This window comes from Poeciliopsis prolifica, unplaced genomic scaffold (genome assembly GCF_027474105.1).
Source record: "Poeciliopsis prolifica strain line A6 unplaced genomic scaffold, Auburn_PproV2 SCAFFOLD033, whole genome shotgun sequence".
NCBI classification, from domain to species: Eukaryota; Metazoa; Chordata; class Actinopteri; order Cyprinodontiformes; family Poeciliidae; genus Poeciliopsis; species Poeciliopsis prolifica.
This window is the reverse complement of record NW_026562408.1, coordinates 3,783,014-3,803,174: the sequence shown is the minus strand read 5'-3', so window position 1 is coordinate 3,803,174 and position 20,161 is coordinate 3,783,014. Positions and strand designations below refer to the sequence as shown.

Genomic DNA, 20,161 nt, shown 5'->3' with positions numbered 1-20,161 from the left:
GAACACTGCTGAGCAACATCATGAGATCTCACTCTCTCCTTGTGCAAACAAGTAGGATGATGCCGTCTACACTCCCCACAAACATGCCGCGTTTTACAATTTTCAATAAATGACCTTTCCTTAAGCATCCAAAACAAAGATGGTTCTGATATATAAATGATCTTTTGTCTTCCATTGATTTAACTGCAAATTTAGGACATTTAGCAACACTGTGTGACATGTCTGCACAAACCAAGCAAGGCAGTTTAGATTTTAAACCATGAACACTTTCTTGTTTCTTAAACTCCGTACTGGTGTTAAGAACCTTTGCTTTCCTGGAAAGGTCATTTGAAGAAGTTCTAGACTTTAACAAAAATGGAGAAGCAACAGGGTTATACTATACGTGCTTCCTTTTGTATAAATCTAGAAAAACATTCAAAGGATGGATATTCTCCACATGCATCAAGTACTTCAACAACAACTCTACTCCATTTACGTACAACCCAGTCTGGTAACTTCAACATCTTATGATTTTCTTCACAGTCATTTAAGATGGACAGTCCCTTTACTTGAGGCATAGCCTCTTCACAACCTTTCAAAAAGTCAGCAAAATCTCTGAGAGACAATGGATCGTTTGGTGCAATCTTTGGCCATGACATAAGTTTATCCCTAAATGCTTTCTGGATGACAAATGGGTTTCCATACCTATCTTGTAAAACTGACCAAGCACTTCATATGCGTCCTCAGAGCTTCTGTAAAAGAAACCTTCTACAGCCTTTCAGGCTTCTCCTGAAAGATAACTTTTCAGATACATTTTTTCCCCAGCAGAGATGGATTTTGAATCAATTAAAGTTGTGAATGATATTTTAAAGTCCACAAATTTCAAAGGGTCACCAGAGAATATAGCAGGTTCAGGAACAGGAAGGCGACTTAAACTCAATGAGCTCGTTAAGGCTTCAGCCAAGTTCACTGCAGGAATCTCAGCACAAACATGAGGTGGTAGAATTGATGCAACCTTTGCAGCTTTATGACTTGGGTGTTTCAGTGTTTGCTCTGATTTAACCTCAGACTTAAAATCAAGATTTCCCTTTTCAACACCATCTTCAAGTCTGCTGTAAACATCAACCCGAGCTGCAGCCATCTTAACTTCCATGTCTGTTTGCATTACCTTTAACTTGCTCTTCTCTTCATCAAGCTGCTGTAGCACTTCAGCTTCCTTCTGCTTCATTTCTGCCATAATCTGGGACTCATGACATTTCCAGTCACATTCAAGTTTACTGACTTTAGCATGCTGAGCTTCAATCTCCAACATTGATCTAACTTGAACCCTTTTGGCTGCAAGATCAGCTTCTGCCATTACACCCCTGAGAAACCTTGGAGCTAGTAATTGATGAACTGCAGGGAGAACTTTCAATAGACGCTTCTCCAAAAACAGATTGATATTCATCTCTATTTAAGACTTCTCTCACTCTTTCCTTTTCAACTTCTTGATTAAAGTTTTCCTCACAATACCCCTTTCTAAACGCTTACACACAAGATCATAAATCTCATTTGTTAATATAGTACAGGCATCTAGTTTCTGCACAATATCTGGAGTATTTAAAAAATTACGTTGAAGAAACTCATAATTCTGTTTCACTTTACCAAGACTGTTCTGGACTTGCTTATTTATTTCATCCAGATTCTCCTCAGAGCAGAAACCCTTTAGTTTCTTCCTTGCTTCTCTTGCAGTTTGTTTCCAGGATGCATAAGACTTAAGAAATGCCTTTATCTGTTTTGCAGACTCTTCTTCTCTGTACTGCTCTCCCTTTTCAGTCAACTTTCTTGTGCGAGGACCTGAAACCAACTCTTGTCCCTTTGGCTTTTCTTCAGTTTTCACATCTTCAGCAGAAAGATCCATTTCATTTGCAGTGACATCTTAACTCTAAGACCTTACAGTGAAATTAAACCCACATTCAAACTTAACATTTAATTACAAAACACCATTGTTTTTTTGTTTTGTTTTTTTTTTAATAATTTTTTCTTACATATGCTACTACCTTATAAATAATTCAGAATTTCATTTGACCCAATAGCGGTCTAAACTCAGTTCATAAATATCGAGCAGGTGCCGTTATTTCCGCGTTGATTGATCAGTCAATGTCTCACCGCTCCAGTGGTCATCTGTCAGATTCAGTTTCTGATACAAACTTGGATCCAGCGCGAAGACAGTTCCTCATTGTAGCGTTGATTCCGAGGAGCGACAAACTTCGGCGATGTCCGTACCAAACGTCTCACCGTCAGTGGAAGGCGACACACGGAGACTACGAGTTTCACTATAGCTGATCCCCAGTACTTGAATTAAAAAACAGCCGGTCTCGACAGGTGATATTGGCTTTATTTCTCCTTTGATGATTTTGCTGGATCATCGTCAGGTCACTTGACTTCAAAACCTCCATCATCATCACCATCACCGTGAAAACTAAACAAATACAAATATTAAAATACAACACAAATCAACAATACAACAACAAACAAAAACGTACCTCGCTGCCTTTACTGGGGAACGCCATTTCTTAGTCCAACGTTTGACAGTTCATTTGGTTCATTGCAATTCCCCAGTTTTATAGGCCCTGCCCTCTTTCTCTACGGCAGCCCGTGAGGTACGTATTAAACAAAAAAAATCCCAAAACATTACAAAATACCATTAAACCAAATAAATCACCAACAATGCAAACCAAAACAGACAAACATACATAAACAATCTGCAACAGTCTTAAATTAGAAATTCATTTAAATTGTTTAATTTAAATAAACTACAAATAATTTAGACATTTCATTTTACAATCCGTTACACAAACCATTACGAATCACACTCCATACCAGCAAGTGGCGGTAATGCTACTGAAACTTTGTTTGCCACCCGCCAGTGAAATCCAAGAAGAAGAAGAAGGCTTTGAAAAGGCTGGCAGGGGGCGGTAAACGCCACCTGACACTTTGACGGGCCACGAAGAAGAAACGTCACTCACAACGTGTAGCCGCTTTGAAGCAACATGGCTTTGAATGGAGGTTTGTGAACGTAACTGTCTGTTAATTTCTTAGTTTTAAGAAAGAACTTGTCCAGGTTATGTGTAATAGTATTTAGCACTTATTTCTGTTAGCTTGTATCGACTGAGCTGCTTCGTGTTCGTGTCGTTATCCTGACGTTACCCCGGGTGCTTTGACTGCTAGCTTGTTATTTTCTGACAACTATCCGTAGCAAGCAAATAGAGATCAGTAAAACTTTACTCAAGCAGAATAACTGAAAGCTTTACAATGTGTAATACACAATGATAAAGGGAGCATGTTTGTAATGATATTACAGAAGTGTGTGCATGTAGCATAGCTGATCTTATCAGAGTGTTTTTGCCCGGATATTGTTTTTCACTGGTTGTTGCCGACCTGTAGATGACGAAGACTTTGAGTGGGAGCCTCCAACAGAAGCTGAGATGAAGGTGGTCCAGGCCCGCAGGGAGAGACAGGACAAGATCAGCAAGCTGATGGGAGATTACCTCCTGAAAGGGTACAAGATGCTGGGGGACTGCTGCGAGGTGTGCGGGGTAAGCACGACGTTGCTTGTGATAATCTAGTCAGAATAACAGCCTGCATTTTACTGTCAAAGCAGTCCAAATTTGTTTTATGATTTTAGTGGCAGATACTTTTTAAATCCTGTGTAATGAGAGGTGATTGGATCTGGAGTGTATCTTCAAATATTTCTCCAGCATTTACTTCCTCAGCCAATATCAGTTTCTCTCTCTGTCAGGTTGGACAGCATGGGCCAATCTTCAGTCCCTGTGCTCATTAATCATGCTTGTGGCACAAGCATCACTAAATTACTTTCATGCATAATGAATAAAATTATGGCATTTGTATAATCATTAAATACTTTTGCAGACCAAGGAGTTTGTTGTTGAGCCCCAAACTCTTGGAACGAGGCTGCAGTAATCTCTTTTGCATGTTTTCCTTCTTCTCAACTTTCCATTAACATGTTTGCTTCTGCAGCAATGACAGTTTAGGGCTTTTTGTACTATTATGTCTCTTGTTTTGGTGTTCTTGTCTTTGTCATGTGTGTTTCCTGTGACCTTTCTCATTTTGAAGATGCTAAAGGTCAGTAATGATTATCGCACTGCAGACATTTATGGTACAATCTGAGTAAAAAACAGTGTTACTGGTAGCAATGACTTTGAGTGTAAACAATGGAGAAAGATTCACTTATCTAAGGCACATGTTTGTGTTTCCAGACTGTTCTTCTTCAGGACAGACAGCAGAAGAACTACTGTGTCTCATGTCAGGAGCTGGACTCTGATATTGATAAGGACAACCCTGGTAAACTCCTACATGATTTTTTTTTTCTGCAGTTTCCATTTTTTTTACTTTTTTCTTTTTACAGATGTTTAAGTTTGCCCTCTTTTTTTTTTTTTTTTTTTTTTTTTTTTTCCTTTTTAGCTTTAAATCCACAAGCTGCCTTGTCCCAGGTCAGAGAGCGACAGCTGGCAGCCCTGATCCCGGCAGCATCACCTGAACTCAATGGAGGACCAACCACCAGTCAGGCAAGCATGTCGGTTCCTCAGCCCAGACCGGAGCACTGCGAGGGGGCCGCCGCTGGAGGAAGGGCCCTTTTGCCGCCACCTGTCGTCATGTGTCCTCCGCCTCCTGCCTCCACCACCACCCTGGCTCCCATCCGTCCCCCAGTTTGTCCTCAGAACACCACCCTGAGACCTGTTTTGGAAGAAGCAGAAGAAGCGGTTCTGACTAAACTCCGCTGGGCCACCACCCAGTTACAAAGCTCGGCTTCGCTGGAGGGCAGCATCCAGCTGTGCAGCCTAATCAACAGCTGTGCCAACTCACTGCGAAGCCTCAGGGAGCTCAGCCAGTAAGCACACAGGACAGATGAAAAGCATAAAGTAATAGGAGCGCTGATTCTTCTTTGCTTCGGAGTACTGACTGTTGCCTTGCTTCTCTCTATTTGAATACTTGCTTATGGCTGAATCTGAAGTTGTTCCTCGACACACTTGAATTAGGATTCAGATGTTTCAAAGTGCACGACTTACCCCTGAAATTATGCAGGCATGCACCTAACAGAAAAATGACATACTGATGAAATGGCTTTTGTCAAATTGTAACTTAAAATGACCAACATTTAGCATTTCATTTGACTTGTTCATATTAGTTTAAATGTATCCTATTGAGATTATTAAACCAGGGAGATTCTACATAGAAAATGAAATCTTGAGATCTTGTGCCCTCTTGTTTCTCCACAGCCATCTGCAAAATGTTCTGTGCTGCAAACCAGATTTGTTAAATTAACAAATTTATCCAGCCTTCACATGCCTGAATGTGATATTGTGTACATCTAACCTTTAGGAGATCAGTTGCAGTTCAAAAGTTGTTTGGCTTAAGACTTGTCTTTGACCCCCTTGAGATGCAAACGTGGTTTGTGAGGCTTCTGGAAGAAAGAAAAACTGTCAAGTAAAGCCGACAGTCATGTGGATGTTTTGCATGGATGCTTGTATGACTTTTTTTTTTCAGTTTATTATGGCAAGTAGAATAAATAAAATCTTTGCAATTGTACATCATATGACGGCACTTCATTTTAAAGGTCCCATCCTTCATCATGTGTTCGAAGTAGCTAGTTTTTTATAATGGATCAGAATTAAATCCTGTTCTGAATTTGCACAGTGTGTTTCTTTCCACAAGAGGGAGACAAAAATTATCTATTTTTTTAATAAATAGGTTAAATAAAACTGAATTTATTATTCCCATTGACTTTCAGAGTTCTTAAGTAATACAGTGCTCTACTAAAGTATTTACTCTCGGTCTATATTTCATGTCACAACCTGCATTTAATAATGGAATTTTTTTACCTGACCAATAAAAAGTGAAACTTAATTGTGAAGTGAAAGGATACCAGCTGTCCAAGGTTCTATGAAAGCTTGCTGGGCTGTGCATTATCCAGCCTCTTTTACGCTCATCTAGATAAAAATTAAGTACAATTACCAACAAAGTCAGTCGACAAATGCGGGTGTAGAAACCACCTGCAATTTAAGCTCAGCATAGATGCAGCTGCCCACTAAGGGATTCTGGTGTTTGACTTAATCAAACACCTTGATTAAGTGCAGGGAGCTCAGCAGACAGGTCAGTGGAAAAGTTGAGGAATCAGAGGTTTAAATTAATAAGAACATCAGATATATTTCAAGTTATCGTCCACAAGTCTGATGCCACATCAGCAGTTGTGCAAAAGACGTCATTAATCAAAGAAGCAGTCAAAAGGCTCATAGTAACTTTGGAGGAGCTGCAGAGATTCATTGATTGAATGTGTTGAATGTTAGTCGTGAACTCCACATATCTGGACTGTTATTGGAAAGATTTTCCTTCCACACATTTCAGATGTGTGAAAGACCCACTGCTGTTTCTGGATTTTAAGTGCAAAAAAAATGTTGCTCAACATTTTCGTTAGAGCAAATAACTGCATCCACATAAATGAAAACTATTTAGTTAAGTCGCTCAAAGCAGAATCAGTTTCCATGTGTAGCAAACATCGATGCGGGGTTTTGTTTTGTCCGGGTGGGGAGGTGGGGGCTGTCAGTGAACGCCCCTTCTTTTACACAAAGAGCAGGATGCAAAACAAAGCCCGGAAGCTTCATATTCTTTCTGGGGCCAAAAATCCCTTTGCTCTCGTCTGAATCCAGGAAGATGATGTCATTTTCTTTGAGTAAACAGCGCCTTTGTGTGAGCAGCTGATCCTGAGAGGTTCTGAAAGCGATAAATCCACTTTTACTGAGGAAAAAGTGTCATGGACGGGAGTTTGAGCAGAGCAGACTGTCGGGTTGGTGCCGCTGTGTTCGCCGCAGAGGGGCTGCCGCCGCTGCCTAAGAGCCTGAGCGGGATCCTGAACTCCAGCGGCGGGTCCTGGAGGGACATGCAGAAGATGCACAGCAAGAGGAGCCGCATCCAAGCCGAGATCAGCTGCAGAGGAGGCAGAGAGGCGGCTGCTGCCAAGCCTGGTGGTCTGGACGCTACGCTGGCGCTGCTGCGCAAAGAGATGGTGAGCTGTTTACTCATCTGCAGCAAAGCATCCACGGTGGGACAGTGCATTTGTTTGTAATGCATTTGGACTGCATTACAAACTTAAAAGTTATCAACTTGCATAAGCTTTGACTTTAAGAAAGAGAAAAATATGATAGCTTCCCATGAACTGTTTACTTGTCCAAATTAGGAAATTAAAACAGTATTTTAACTATTTGCCTTCTCTTTGTGCCTTTTCCAGAATAGAATGAATGTTTTATTACTGTGTCATTTTCCCTCAATTATACATTTTTGGTTTAAACTTCTTGAAAAAATGAGTCACCATTTTTCTGTTGTTATGGTTTTAAAAGGGATTTTAATTTTTTTTTCCTTTTAATTACACAGTTTTTACACAATGTCTTAACTTTACCTTCAAAATACATTATTTGTGATCTTAATGAGCTAAAACACAAGGATCTGTATGGGAGCTTTAACAATCTGGACTTTTTGGTTCATTGTCTGCTTCTGTATTTCAGGTGGGTCTTCGTCAGCTCGACATGTCTCTGCTCTGCCAGCTGTGGTCTCTCCATGAGGCCATCCAGGAGTGCAAGGGCGAAGCCTCCATCACCGCTGATAACGGATACTCTGAGGATGAAGAGGAGGAGGAGGAACTAGAGGAGAAGAATGAGGATAAAGCACAAAGCTCTTCTCAGCACTCTCCCAGAAACTCCTTTCATTTATAGTTAATAGAAACACATGGACCAATGGTGAAGAGGCCGTTTGGCTCTTTGAGACCCTTTTTTATTGACGTTTTAATTTATCACATGCCTGTTTATCTGGCACATTTTGCTCAGTAAGATTTGTACTTTGTACACATTTATTAACTTTTATGCCTGGTTTAATAAATTATTATTTTTAATCGTTTGCATATAGTTTGTGTCTAGAAAGGAATGAACATTTTAGATAAAGCACAATTAGGATTTTTGGGATAACACTAAAGAGTGCATGTAGGAAAAAAAAAGATTCACACAAAAATGTGCTTTCTCCATTTGCACAGTAATCGACATGAAAACACTGTGTAAATGCAGAATAATTTGGATTTGGCTCATGTGATCCTTTGATGAAGCTGTAAATTATACCTAAATAGTGAAAGAGTTAAAAGTAAACAACAGCTGAAGTTCGTAGGAATGCTCTGACTTAAATACATTTCTAAAAGGTCAGACAGAACATGTTTTTTGTGATATTAAACTTCAGTATGTTAAAAATGTGCCTTTTCCTGGCCTTTTGTGGGAGTTTATTTCTAAGGAGTAAACATTTAAAACCCAAAGATTCCTTTCTGACATCTTCTTTATGTTATGATCTGGAAACTTGTCACAGATATTAATTATGAGATTTTCCCAGATCCTAGAAACAACTTTTATTTAGTACAAACACGCCTTCAATAGCTCTGAATGCCAAAATAAACTGTCTTGTTTTATTTATTTAACTCCCACACATAGTTTGAAAGCATCAAGTAAAATGTCAGGTTTTGGTGATGTATAGCAATGATCCTTTTTTTTCCCCTCTAATGTGAATTTTACAATTCAAATAAACAACAAACATTAAATTGACTAAAGAGTTAAAAATTAAAAACAAGATGCAGCAACTTGCTTGTTTAAGGGACAACATTGTTGGAGTACTTGCTTTTTTCACAGCACATTTTGATTCAGTTCCAGTGTTCAGGAGTCTGTCAGGATCCAACATATTCATTTATATTTACCCTCTTCACCGAACAGAAATGTCCAAATCTATCAAATTGTGAGGACATGTCTTGTCCAAAGCCTCTGCAGGAGACCCCACAGTAGATTTGGATGTATACTTGGACTCTAATGCTGAAAAATTAAACTCTGCAGTATATTAATGCGCCTTAAGCCAAGAGAATAGACACATGAAGAGGCTCCGTCTCTCCGTTATGCCCCTAAGTCATCCAAATGCAGCAGCATGGAGAAAACATTTGGTGTGGGGAGTTTTCAAAGGATGGTTTCATGTTCCACTATTTAAAAGGTGCACAAGATACAGAGATATCAGAAAAGGTAGAAAACGTCCCCCTCTGTCTGCCACTTACTGAGCTAAAGATTTGAATGTACCCAAATTATGTTCATGTCATTCAAAACTATTCTCATTTGTGGCTTTCAATCAGCTGTATTCAAATATGGACATATATAACTGGTAGTCACATTTCTTTTATATTTGTTCTGCCCACTTGGATGGAGAATAAGATCCTATTTAACTGTAAAGTCATGATATGGTTAACCAGAAGTTAATGGAGTGAATACCAGCAAGGAGAAAAATGGAGGACCAGATTATGTTGTGTGCAAAAGGTAAAACATTTGTCAAATCTGTCTTTAAATCAGACAGATTTTAATATTTAAAAAATATTAAAAGAAATTGTGCAATAAAAGTGAAAGAGCACGTTTAACATGCATCTAATATGAAGGTAAAAATTACACGTAGATTGACTACAAATAGCAGCAACTAATGAGCAAAGTCTGACACTCATTAAAATAAAAATGGTTTCAACTGGACACAAAATGACACATGAATTACCAAATTGCTAATTAAACAGTCAAACCACATTAAGACATCAAATAATGCCCAAAATATGCACAGATTTAAAGTAATCAGAGCAAATTGAGATCCTCAATAAGTTAAGATACTGAACTGCTACACTGTCTTGTAAAAGTATTAGCGCCTTTTGACCTCTTCACAAAAGAAAAAGAGGAATCTTCATACAAGGATTTGAAGGTATGTTTCCACCAACATTCTTCTTTCTTCGTTTCATTTTGGTCTCATTTGACCTTCTTTGAAACATTTGTCATGTCCCCAACATGACTTTCAGCAAAAGCGTAAAATGGGCTGAATATTCAGCTTTTTCATTAGTAAATATGTTTTTGTTGCTGTATTACCCCAATACAGCACAGCAGAAATGAGGTTAAGAAGTTTCTGTTCATGCTCTGAACTACAATACATGAAGACATCAGAGCATCACACTGACAGGTCGGTTCACGTTTGGACGAGGAGAGGACAGCACTGCAGACCGAACCCACAGTGTAAAATTAGAGTAACTCTGAGTCATGAGAGATTTGCCCCCCCACACCACCCGTCCCGCTGTTGCTTCCCCACACTCCTCCATCCAGCTGCCTCTGTCCATAAATGATCCTTGCCTAAAAATACTCTGCTGCTCTCACTGAGGAAAATCCCTGTGCTTTGACCTAACCTGAAATCACACAGACGCATACTTACAAAGTGAACCTGGTCCGTTTCTCTCGTGTGGAAACTATGCTACAGAGAGCAGCACAGTTTTCCCTGAAACATTGGGAGTGACGTTGCTCAGGAAGTGACTTAGTCACAGCTGAGACTTCTGATTCAAACCAAGGACAGAATTTTCCAATATAGGATTTTCACCCTTGCACTCTGCAAAGAAATTAGACTATGCAGAGGTGATTATGTGAAATAAAGCTAGATAAGGCTGCTCCAGTGATACAGAAAGTCAGGGTCAAAGTCTCCAAGTATTACAGGGACTTTGCATAGCCTGCTGCTGCTGCATCAATATAAACTCATTTTGCATATCCTCTCTCTCTCTCTAACAGACATAGACAGAAAAAGGGAGGGTTGGCTGAGTCAAGAGGAAGCAGATCTGTGTTACAACAACCCAGAGTTGAGTAAGCTGTGCTGCCTCCATGTGGATTAGAGCCAAACAGGGGAAGACAAGCTGTCAGTGAGAACTCCTGCAGTTTTTTTAGTCGGGACTTTTTCAAGCCTCAGAGGGAAGTCAGTTTCTCTGTTGCTGCTCCTGCCTGTTGTCGTTGTTTTTCTCCTCTTGGTTTACATCAAGTTGTATCTTGTGTCGTGCGCGTGCAGTTCGAGGTGTTGCAAATGAGCGCAAGTCGCAGCTTGTGCGAGTTTCATCAGCGGCGGATGAAGAGGAGGCAAACCCTCCTGTAAGGAGCAGAACCAGCCGATAAAAGTTGGATTATTCAACTCTCCCTGGGTGTAAACCTCAACCTTACCGACAGCGGCGATGACGTCGGTCTGGAAACGACTTCAGCGAGTCGGTAAAAAGGCTTCAAAGTTCCAGTTTATCGCTTCTTATCAGGAACTTGTCTTGGAGTGCACGAAGAAATGGTGAGTAACGTCGGTTTGTCAACGTCTCTTTTTACTGTTTGACTTTAAAACGTTCTTCTCTAGAGCTGTTTGTGTGCGTTATTAGCTGTAATAAGGCTCCGTCGTGGCCATGATCAGCCTCACGTTATGGGTCTTTCCGCTAAACAGAGGCAGCTGAGGGCGCCCCGCCCGCCCGCAGCCTGAAGCTAGTGGTCGTCGGTTCGATCCCCGCCTTTGACAGATAACTTTGTGACACTGAGCAGAAAGTTTCTTTATCTTTAAAGGCAAAAGTCCGGCACACCTACATGTGTTATTGATCTCAGGAATGAGGTTAGGAAACACTTTAACACAACTTTAATTCGTGACTCTTATTTAGAAGTAAAAAGACATAAGCAAACTGCACATTTCAGCGAACTAGATTTAAACCTTGTTAAGATCTCCTCAAAGTCAGTGTGAATTAGTCAAGATCCTTTCATTTAATTTACTCAATGTATAGCTTATATTTAAGTTTTTATTTTCCTTCGATGAAGACATAGTAAGGCAATCATGGGAATCATGAGTGTGGGGATTTTCCCTTCTTGTGTGGACTTTTTATAATTTAATCAGGTCTTTTACAGGTCTTGTAGGGTAAACAGAAACCTAGAAGAACTTGATTTATTTAGTCCAATAAGGTTGGGCTATTACTGGGCTTGGTTTTTAATCCAAAATATAAATAAAATGATTAATAGCCACTTACACTGAATGGCACTTTAAATGCTCTGACTGTGCAGTATTACAGTATCACCTTCTCTATGTAGACCAGTCTTAACTGGTTAACACAACTACCAAATAAACCACATTGTACCAACTTGAATTATTCAAGCATGCAGAGTGGTGAAGGTGACATGCTGGGGTTCAAACGGTTGATCAGGATGATGGAAATCTTCATGGATATGCCGTTAACTGATCTGCTACAGATTCACACTCTAGTGAATGTTTCCCACACCTTGTTGAATCAATGCTATGAATTTTTAAGGCAGTCCTCAAAGCAAATGTGGAGCTGACTTATGAATACTTGACCATCAGAATCACAACTGCCTCAAAGTGTCCAGTTTATCTAACAGGCATAATTTCCAGAAGGTTTTATCACCCACACATGGAAGTTTTAATATTCTTTTTTTGAAGTTTAGTCAGCGAAGATCAGGTTATCTAATTGAAAAGGATGAAGGCCTATTCCAGTCTTTTCTCTCCTCTGTATTAAAGCAATAAGGGAGAAATTCCAAGTAAGAAAGAAAAAAGAAAAAGAAAAACCTACAGCTTATCCAAAACATTGTGTGATTTGTACTTTAAACCGTACAAAGGTTTTGAAGACCTCAAACATCACATCATTTATCGGGTGCAGGAGGTGATATCATGAGCCACGTGGAAGATATTCCTAAAAGCTTAGGATATGCAGTAATATGAAGGCATGCACCTACTCTCTGAATGTTACTTTGCTCTGAAAGCCACATAATGCTATTTATTTTTCAGCTCAGATGATTTACAGCCAATACTCTCATGTCTTTGGAGGTCAAAAACAGACAATGAGAAAACAAATCATAACTGATTGCAGCATTGGTCTGTATGCGGTGAATGTACAAATAAGCACCTTAGTCCCTAGAAAGTCACAAGAATAACATGATTTTTTGTTTTTTTTTTACTTCCTCAAAAGAAATCTGTCTAATCATTTCCTGTAGGTTTAAGATTTGCCAGAGATAGGGCAACCAACCAGCAAAGTGTTTGAGAAACACAATAAAGACATCAACATTGCTGTTTTGAACAGCCTTGTACTAATAACATGTTACTAACTTTAATTCCACCTCTATTGTCTGTAAAACCTCAGCCTAAGCTATCTGTCATTACCCACAAGCTCTGCACTTACTTAATGATTTTGCATCTTTCATTTTCATGTCATAACTTTTGTTTCTGGCAGAAGTTATGACACTCCTCATTATTTCCTCCAAATCTGCCTCATCTCTTCCAGCCATCATCCCCACTGTGTACCCCCCAGGCTATTTCTGAAGCCGACCCACTAGCACACATACCACATAAACACGTGTGCACACAAAGCGCTGTTGGCTGAACTTAAACACTCACATACAAGGCAGCAGTGAGAATCACAGAGCCATAGATGGAAACATGTGGGTTTCATCATTTGACTGTGTTCCCACTGAGTGTTAGAGAGTTTTATGAAAAATTATCTGTATTATACAGTTTTATCTGCATGAAGACTACTGGGGGTTTCTTCTTCCTGTAAGACATACTTCTCAGCCTGGTCATGTGACTCTGCCGTTTCCGTTTTCACTTCCTGTCCTAAGAGGAGCACACACAGTGATGCTACCAACACACACATGTACCAGAATGCTCATCCTGTTCAGTCTAATAACAGATGAGCAGCTGCTTGGGTTATAAATACTGATAGACAAATTGGACATGTCACCATGTCCTCCTGCAAAAGCACACTCTCATACAACCAGCACTGGCTTTTCTTGGACGCAGTGCAGTATTATTCAGCAGTGACAGTCATAAGACTTTGTGTTGGATCTCGTGGCATCGCATTTAGGCATAAAGTCCACTTTGTTCAGATGGTCTGACATCCAATTTAAAAACTTTCCAAGTTCCATGTGAAAACCTTTTCCACATCCCTTTTTCTTGTCCTGTTCACTTGTTCTTTCAAGCAGAGTGTGTACTAGGTCTAATTATTGAGTTACGACATTAGACAAGGTCTTATTTCTGTTTTGGTGTGTTTGTGTGTTTCTAAAGGCAACCAGACAAGCTGAGAGTGGTGTGGACCAGGAGGAACAGACGCATGTGCTCCAAGGTAAAACTGAGATGACAAAACACAACAGATTTAAGCATGAGTGTGTGTATTCTCAGGCGGATTCTCCTTTTGGGATCACACACAAAAGCCTTCCCTTAATCTGCAACAGCAACATCATTTTGAACAAATGAGAACCTTACTTAGCATTAGTTGATGTTCTGTCATTTTAAAATCCCTTAGTAGTTAAAATGAAAAAAAAAATATAGGCATTTGTTCTGTCTGCTTTCTAGAGAAATTTGCTGATGCATGCTAAAACTTTGTATTTGTCAAAACTAAGAAGAAAACTCCAGCTTTGACTTAAAGGTTGTCCATGTGCTGATAGTGAATTAAAACCCCTAAACAGACATGTTAGAGAATATCAAAGTTCAAGTGTGATGCATCATCCAGTTAAGATGCCTAAATCAAATCCACTATATCCATGAGACAAAGTGGTGAATTGGCTGTAGGACCTATAGCTTGATGCTCTGGCACATATCTGTGCTAAAGCCTGACAAATTAATGGTAACTGCAGAGACTGCCAGCTCCTACTTGCCATTTAAGGGACTGCAGGGGATTTTGATGCAGAAACATTGCTGGCTGAAGAGAGTCACAGTTATTAGACATCTCCTCTCCTTGCTTGGGCATTAAGAAATGTGACTTCTGCTGTTTGATTTGCTACATCTGAAGAAAAAATAGTACCTCGTAATTGTCTTAAGAATGCATTTGTTAATGTTAACTTTTTATTGTGCAGCTCCACAGTTGGCAGCCTGGGATAAAGAACCCCTACAGGGGAACGGTGATATGGCCTGTTCCAGAAAACATTGACATCTCCGTTACATTGTTCAAGGTATCCCATTTCAAACACTATGAGAGGTGGCCCAGGAAATTGTTTATCTGTTTAACTTTTTATAACATCTAAAACCAAACTACTTACAGTCTCTCTGCTCTTTACACTCTCTAAAGTTATCTCTACTTATTGTAAATTGCCTCCTTTTGCAATCTTTAACTGGGGCTGCGTTTCTTTTAGATAAAGTTCTGGTTTTGCACATAATTTACCTAACAACCAAAATGCAAAGATGCTGAAATGGAACACAACCATCATTGATGTGCTTTAGTTCCTCCACCGCATTTTGCCTCAAAGTAAGCTAACGTGTTAGATAAATGACTAATGTATACAAAAAACTGAAGACAGGAAGTCAATATTTTGAGTTGCACCTAGATTTAAAAAGTTGGCACGTCTGGACCCCTTCCAGATATGCCAACTTTTTAAATGCATATCTAAATATAAAATTATAGAGATAAAAGAAACAGATTTACAAAGTTTAGAGAATATTTAATTAAAAACTAATTTCCTTATCACTCCGTTAGGAACCTAACACGGACGTGTTTGAGGACAAGGAATGGACATTTGTGCTTGAGGGGGTAAGTATCACTTTACTGTTCAAGCTGCAAATTTACCCAAGCTCTTTTTACAGTGCAGTGTGCAAAAAGTTTTCTGTAATCTTTAACTTTTTGTAATCATTTAAAGAAATCTTCATTACTATGTCTTCAGGATTTTTAAGTTGTTGTTTTGTTCCCCTTTAGCTGTTTTTTCATGCAGTGTGTGTTTTAAAAAACTGGATGACTAAAGTATTACTGCCTGAACAATAATCACATCTACTTTAACAGATAAAACTTTCACTATGAAAATAAATGCCAGATAAAATACTTTAAATTCAAAGACTGTTTCAACTCATTATCCACAGGAGAACAAAGGTCACCGCAAGGTGCTAGCTTCTGCTGACATCAACCTGAAGCGCTTTGCCAGTCCCACGCCGACCCAGACTGACCTGACTCTGAAGCTGAAGCCACTGTCGGTCAAAGTGGTGGAGGCTGAGCTCAAGTTGTCTCTGTCGTGTGTCTTTATTCGAGAAGGAAAAGCTACGTAAGTTGTTTGAATTACTTTACTGTCTTGGACTGTCTGAAAAAAAAAAAATCTTCTGATGGAGTAGCCAGTCTTTTACTGAAATTCCACATTTCTTATTAAATTTTTTACCAGGATCAAACATAAAAAGAGGTTCTCTCTTATTCTTTCTTTGCATCAACACATACTTTCTGTAGGATTTCAGTTTGGAAACAGAGATAGCCACAGGAGAAGGTCGATTCTCTGTCTGGTGGATGAGTTCTCTGTTGATGTGGACACATGTTTTGGGTCAATATTGTCCAGAAAGACCCGATGACCCATTATTAGTTTTCTAGCAGAAGCCACCAGATATCTGCTTTACATGTTGTTGAATTTCATTGAGTTCGTGTTGCCACTAACAAGATTCCCTGGGCTTTAGGAAGACAAATAAAACCCACAGCATTACAGATCCTCCATCATAATCCAAAATGTCCATGAGGCGCTTAATCACATTCATCCTTTGTTTCATACTGAACTATGTGGATTTGTTTTTGTTCAAGGCTCCTAAAACTCACATCACATAGTTTCAGTTAATGTCCTTGTAGCGCTTAGCAAACTGCACTTGTTTGGGTTTATGACAGTAGACAGTACATGCATTTTGATGGCATATCATACGTCATACGTCAAAGACGTATGATGCATATCTCTTATCTTTCCTATTTACCTTTCCTAGTTTATCTTGAGTTAGTTTATCTTAAATTAATTGTTGGAGTGTCAACAGTGTTGGATTGTTTTTGTTCCCACAAAATAAGCATGAGTGTGATGGTCACTGTTTTCCCAATACTTTCATTGCATGATTCTTTGAAGGTTTCTTCTGATTTTGAAGGAAGTTATTAAGAATAAAATACATATTTTGGTATCAAATGCATCACATATTTGATGATTCAATGCCTTAAAGTGATGTCTCCTACCCATCTGTAACAGTGGTGTGATAAAGTTTTGTTACTGTTTCTCAGTGATGAAGACATGCAGAGTCTTGCCAGCCTCATGAGTGTTAAACCCACTGATATCGGGAACTTGGACGACTTCAATGAGAGCGATGAAGAGGAGGACCGGAAGTCTGTCACTGCCACAGGTAGGTAGAACGTTTTCCTGATTTCATTCCCTATCATCACACCTCTGACACAACTTTCCCTTTTTTCTACCCTGTTTTTTCTGACTCCTTCTCTGCTGGACTCTTTCCATTAATGGCTCATGCAGTCGTTCCACACACACTAACTCGTCCAAACCGTCCTGCTCCTCTTCCTCCTGACACCCGAACATCCACTGGAGTCACTTTGCCAGCTTCAGGTAGCTCCATCTTGCCTTTTCTGTCACTATTTTTCCTTGCCAGTGAAGAGGAGGTGTGGATGGAAACACTGTCTGTTTGTCTGCATCAGCTGCTCAAGCACTCGGATTGTCTCGCAGTATTTCACACAGTCCTGTCACTCGCCCTGCTGCTGAAACCCACATACTTCTTCTCACTTAAACACTAAACACATCAGACTCCAGCCGTCACTGTTCTGAAGTACATCTGCTAGGATGAACAGTTTAGCTGCAGGACATATAAAAATAGCTCTGTCAGCCCTTGCCAATGTGAAACCACAGTACTGAGATCTTTAAACCTTTTAGAAATGCAAGGAAATGTCCTTTGTCGATTCCCGTTTCAGTATTCACCAATAAACAAACATTTCAGTTGATCCAAATTATTTGTGGAAAAACTGACAATTTTTACAAGTATTGGGAAGCTTAAATATCTAGGCATGATGCCACATGGAACAATATTAGCTGACATTTGCAAAGCAGTCAATCCAAGAGCACCATTCATTTTCCTTGGCACTGATTGGCTGTAGTCCAAGGAAAGATCGTCAACATTAGATTTTGCGGTAGCAATAAGATGTAATGCAATGCAAATAAAGCCATATTTTCTGATTCAACTATTAAAATGGACAGTTGTATGCATTTTTAGTTGTGGTCCCTAAACCCCAAAAAGTCCCAGAGGTTCACCTTAAAATTCTTAAAGTATTTCAAGAGATTTCCAATGTTATTAAGCTCTCATTTTTGCTTCGACACAGTTACAATTGGATCAGATTTAACAGGAAGCATGCTTAGATAACATTCTTATACTAGCTTTAGTTTCAGCAGGCGATCTTGATTTTGTTTTGCTTTAAGACATGTGATTCACATGACTGTATTGCCACTGACAGTCATGTGATCCTACCATTGTTTCATTGTTTCAGCAGTCACAATCCTTTTTGTCTATTTCATAGATTCTCTTTTTCCACACCCCATCTTTCATCACTGTTTTTTCCTATTAAAGCAGTCGGTGGGCGTGATGTTGATCCCTCCACTTCCATTCTTCATTCTCGCCCTCCTCTGCCAAATGCTCCACGCCCCTCTCCCCGACGTTCACGACATCTGTTCTCAGCTGCTCCTGTCCAATCAGACATTCAATCCGCACCTGGCCCCTCCCCTCAGCCTTCGCCCAGGTCTAAGCGGGCGAAAATAGCCACCACTGGCCTTTCAGACACCGCTGTGTGTGACTCTGTAACTAGTCCTCCAGAAAAGGCCACAGAAAAGCCTCCCCCAGTTCAGAGTGCCTCCTCTGCCTTTTCGCTCCCTGAAAATTCAGCAACCTCCAAATCTTCCTGTAATACGTCTCCAGCTTTTGTGGAAACCTCTTCACCTCCGACCTCAGATACACCTCCAGCTCCGTCCTCAGAGCTTCTCAAACTTCCACATTCTTCATCACCAACACCTAAAACAGCAGTAACATCCTCATCCATGTCTTTCCCAACCACGTCTCTCATTGTATCCACTGCCGTGACCCAAAACCCAATCTCACCTGCTCCCAAACTTACCTCCCTCCAAAAACCCCCAGAGCTGCCCCATGAGAGTCAGTCTGTTCAGCCCCCTGTCACCTGGACCCTCTCTCTGCCCCATTCTCTGCCCAGAATCGTCCAGGCAGGCTCAGGTAAAGCTATTAGGAATCAGGCTGGCATACACACTGCAAAAACACAAAAGTAATTTTGATCTAGTTTAGTGAAAATATCTTAGTACATTTGAAATAAGACAAAAGTAACTTACGAGCAACTTATCAGCAAGCAAGAGGAGCCTGTTTTGACTCAATTATTTCTTAATTTTGATGAAAACATTGTATTTTATTTGGAAATAATTTAACTTATAACAAGACATTTTCCCATGTTATAAGTGAACTAAAACTAGTACATTTTTATTATTATTAAGAAATTATTCACAAAAAACAAGTTCCTATTTCTTGCCAAAAAGTTACATATTACTTAGTTTTGTCTTATTTCAACATGTAGTAAGATATTTGCACTAAAAATCAGACCAAAGTTACTTGGTAAGATTTTGTGTTTTTGCAGTGCAGCCAGGCCTCATACTCTCAGCTGCATGTTTTATTAGTGTGGTGGTCTTGTAAAATGTATGTTTTTAACTATGGGGGTGGGTTTGTTAGTGGACTGTGCATGATGATTGATAAAATATTGTTAAGTTTAATATTTAAATGTTTTATCAGTGATGCTGTGTTTCACCCAGGAAGTGAATGCACCTACTTGAACTCATCTTTTTCATAGTCTTTTGTTCTGTCAAAACCCTAACCCTACAAGTATGCAGCTGATAATGAGCCTCTAATATAAACTAACTGGACTGCACTACTGTATGCTTTCATGTCAAATTAGTTTGAAGTTGCAGTCGATCATGCAGCTTAATGTAAACCTGACTTCAATATCTTTACTTTCAGATTAAGTTTTTTTTTTACAATGCACATTTATCACTCATAAATATTAGAAGGTAAATATGTATGTATCTCTAGACTATTGCCAAACTTGTACACCAAATTAATTTTTGTTGTTGTAATTAATTTGAGTTGCTTATTGAATGACCTTTTCACCCCAAACAAACAACAGCTCTGATGCATCCAGGCCCAAAACAATGGCTTTCATCCCCATGTGTGCACACTTTAAGCACCAACACACTCCAACTCAAAACCAGTAACACAAATCTCCATCTTCTGAGGACTAAACAACACATTCAGTCTAAACTGAATGTCTAAACAACACATTCAGTAGGAAGCATTACATGAAGGTTGCAAATGAATAGAAAACAAATGGAAATTTGTAACAAAGGCAGTGAGATAGAAAACTACAGACTTTAATTATTCACTAAGTCAAATAAACATTAAAGAGTAATAAGGCAGGTGTAATTCAGAGAAAGCCAAACGGGAACCAAATAAGGTCAAACAAATGTGTGAATGA

The 20,161-nt window shown here is 39.5% G+C and overlaps 3 protein-coding genes across 20 annotated transcripts in view; all 3 read left to right on the top strand.

The window, feature by feature from the left end:
* The first annotated feature begins 2,918 nt into the window (after positions 1-2,918).
* znrd2 (zinc ribbon domain containing 2) lies at positions 2,919-5,568 on the top strand. The gene is made up of 4 exons (XM_055051508.1): positions 2,919-3,027; positions 3,406-3,557; positions 4,239-4,323; positions 4,444-5,568. Exons 1-4 carry the CDS (start codon positions 3,012-3,014, stop codon positions 4,872-4,874), a joined length of 684 nt encoding a protein of 227 aa, XP_054907483.1. The 5' UTR covers positions 2,919-3,011; the 3' UTR covers positions 4,875-5,568.
* A 1,049-nt stretch (positions 5,569-6,617) lies between these two features.
* fam89b (family with sequence similarity 89 member B) lies at positions 6,618-7,921 on the top strand. Its single transcript, XM_055051509.1, has 2 exons — positions 6,618-7,042; positions 7,539-7,921. Exons 1-2 carry the CDS (start codon positions 6,791-6,793, stop codon positions 7,743-7,745), a joined length of 459 nt encoding a protein of 152 aa, XP_054907484.1. The 5' UTR covers positions 6,618-6,790; the 3' UTR covers positions 7,746-7,921.
* A 3,141-nt stretch (positions 7,922-11,062) lies between these two features.
* LOC129373515 (EH domain-binding protein 1-like protein 1) overlaps positions 11,063-20,161 on the top strand; it is a 28,134-nt gene continuing 19,035 nt past the window's right edge. For 10 of the 18 annotated variants that reach the window (XM_055051487.1, XM_055051484.1, XM_055051496.1 and 7 more), the window contains exons 1-8: positions 11,063-11,166; positions 13,927-13,984; positions 14,715-14,810; positions 15,332-15,385; positions 15,709-15,887; positions 16,862-16,980; positions 17,106-17,195; positions 18,205-18,858. In XM_055051487.1, the coding sequence (XP_054907462.1) occupies positions 11,063-11,166; positions 13,927-13,984; positions 14,715-14,810; positions 15,332-15,385; positions 15,709-15,887; positions 16,862-16,980; positions 17,106-17,195; positions 18,205-18,858 (1,354 nt within the window). Of the gene's footprint in view, positions 11,167-11,358; positions 11,476-13,926; positions 13,985-14,714; positions 14,811-15,331; positions 15,386-15,708; positions 15,888-16,861; positions 16,981-17,105; positions 17,196-18,204; positions 18,859-20,161 lie in introns of those variants that run through there. The other 8 variants (XM_055051495.1, XM_055051494.1, XM_055051491.1 and 5 more) reach the window with 5 other exon arrangements.

Bases quoted from the DNA above. Each gene is read 5' to 3' on its own strand.
- znrd2 (XM_055051508.1), top strand. The intron at 3,558-4,238 runs GTAAGCACGACG...TTGTGTTTCCAG, and splicing joins ACTGCTGCGAGGTGTGCGGG to ACTGTTCTTCTTCAGGACAG. The intron at 4,324-4,443 runs GTAAACTCCTAC...TTTCCTTTTTAG, and splicing joins TATTGATAAGGACAACCCTG to CTTTAAATCCACAAGCTGCC.
- fam89b (XM_055051509.1), top strand. From the start codon at position 6,791: ATGGACGGGAGTTTGAGCAGAGCAGACTGTCGGGTTGGTGCCGCTGTG. The intron at 7,043-7,538 runs GTGAGCTGTTTA...TCTGTATTTCAG, and splicing joins CGCTGCTGCGCAAAGAGATG to GTGGGTCTTCGTCAGCTCGA.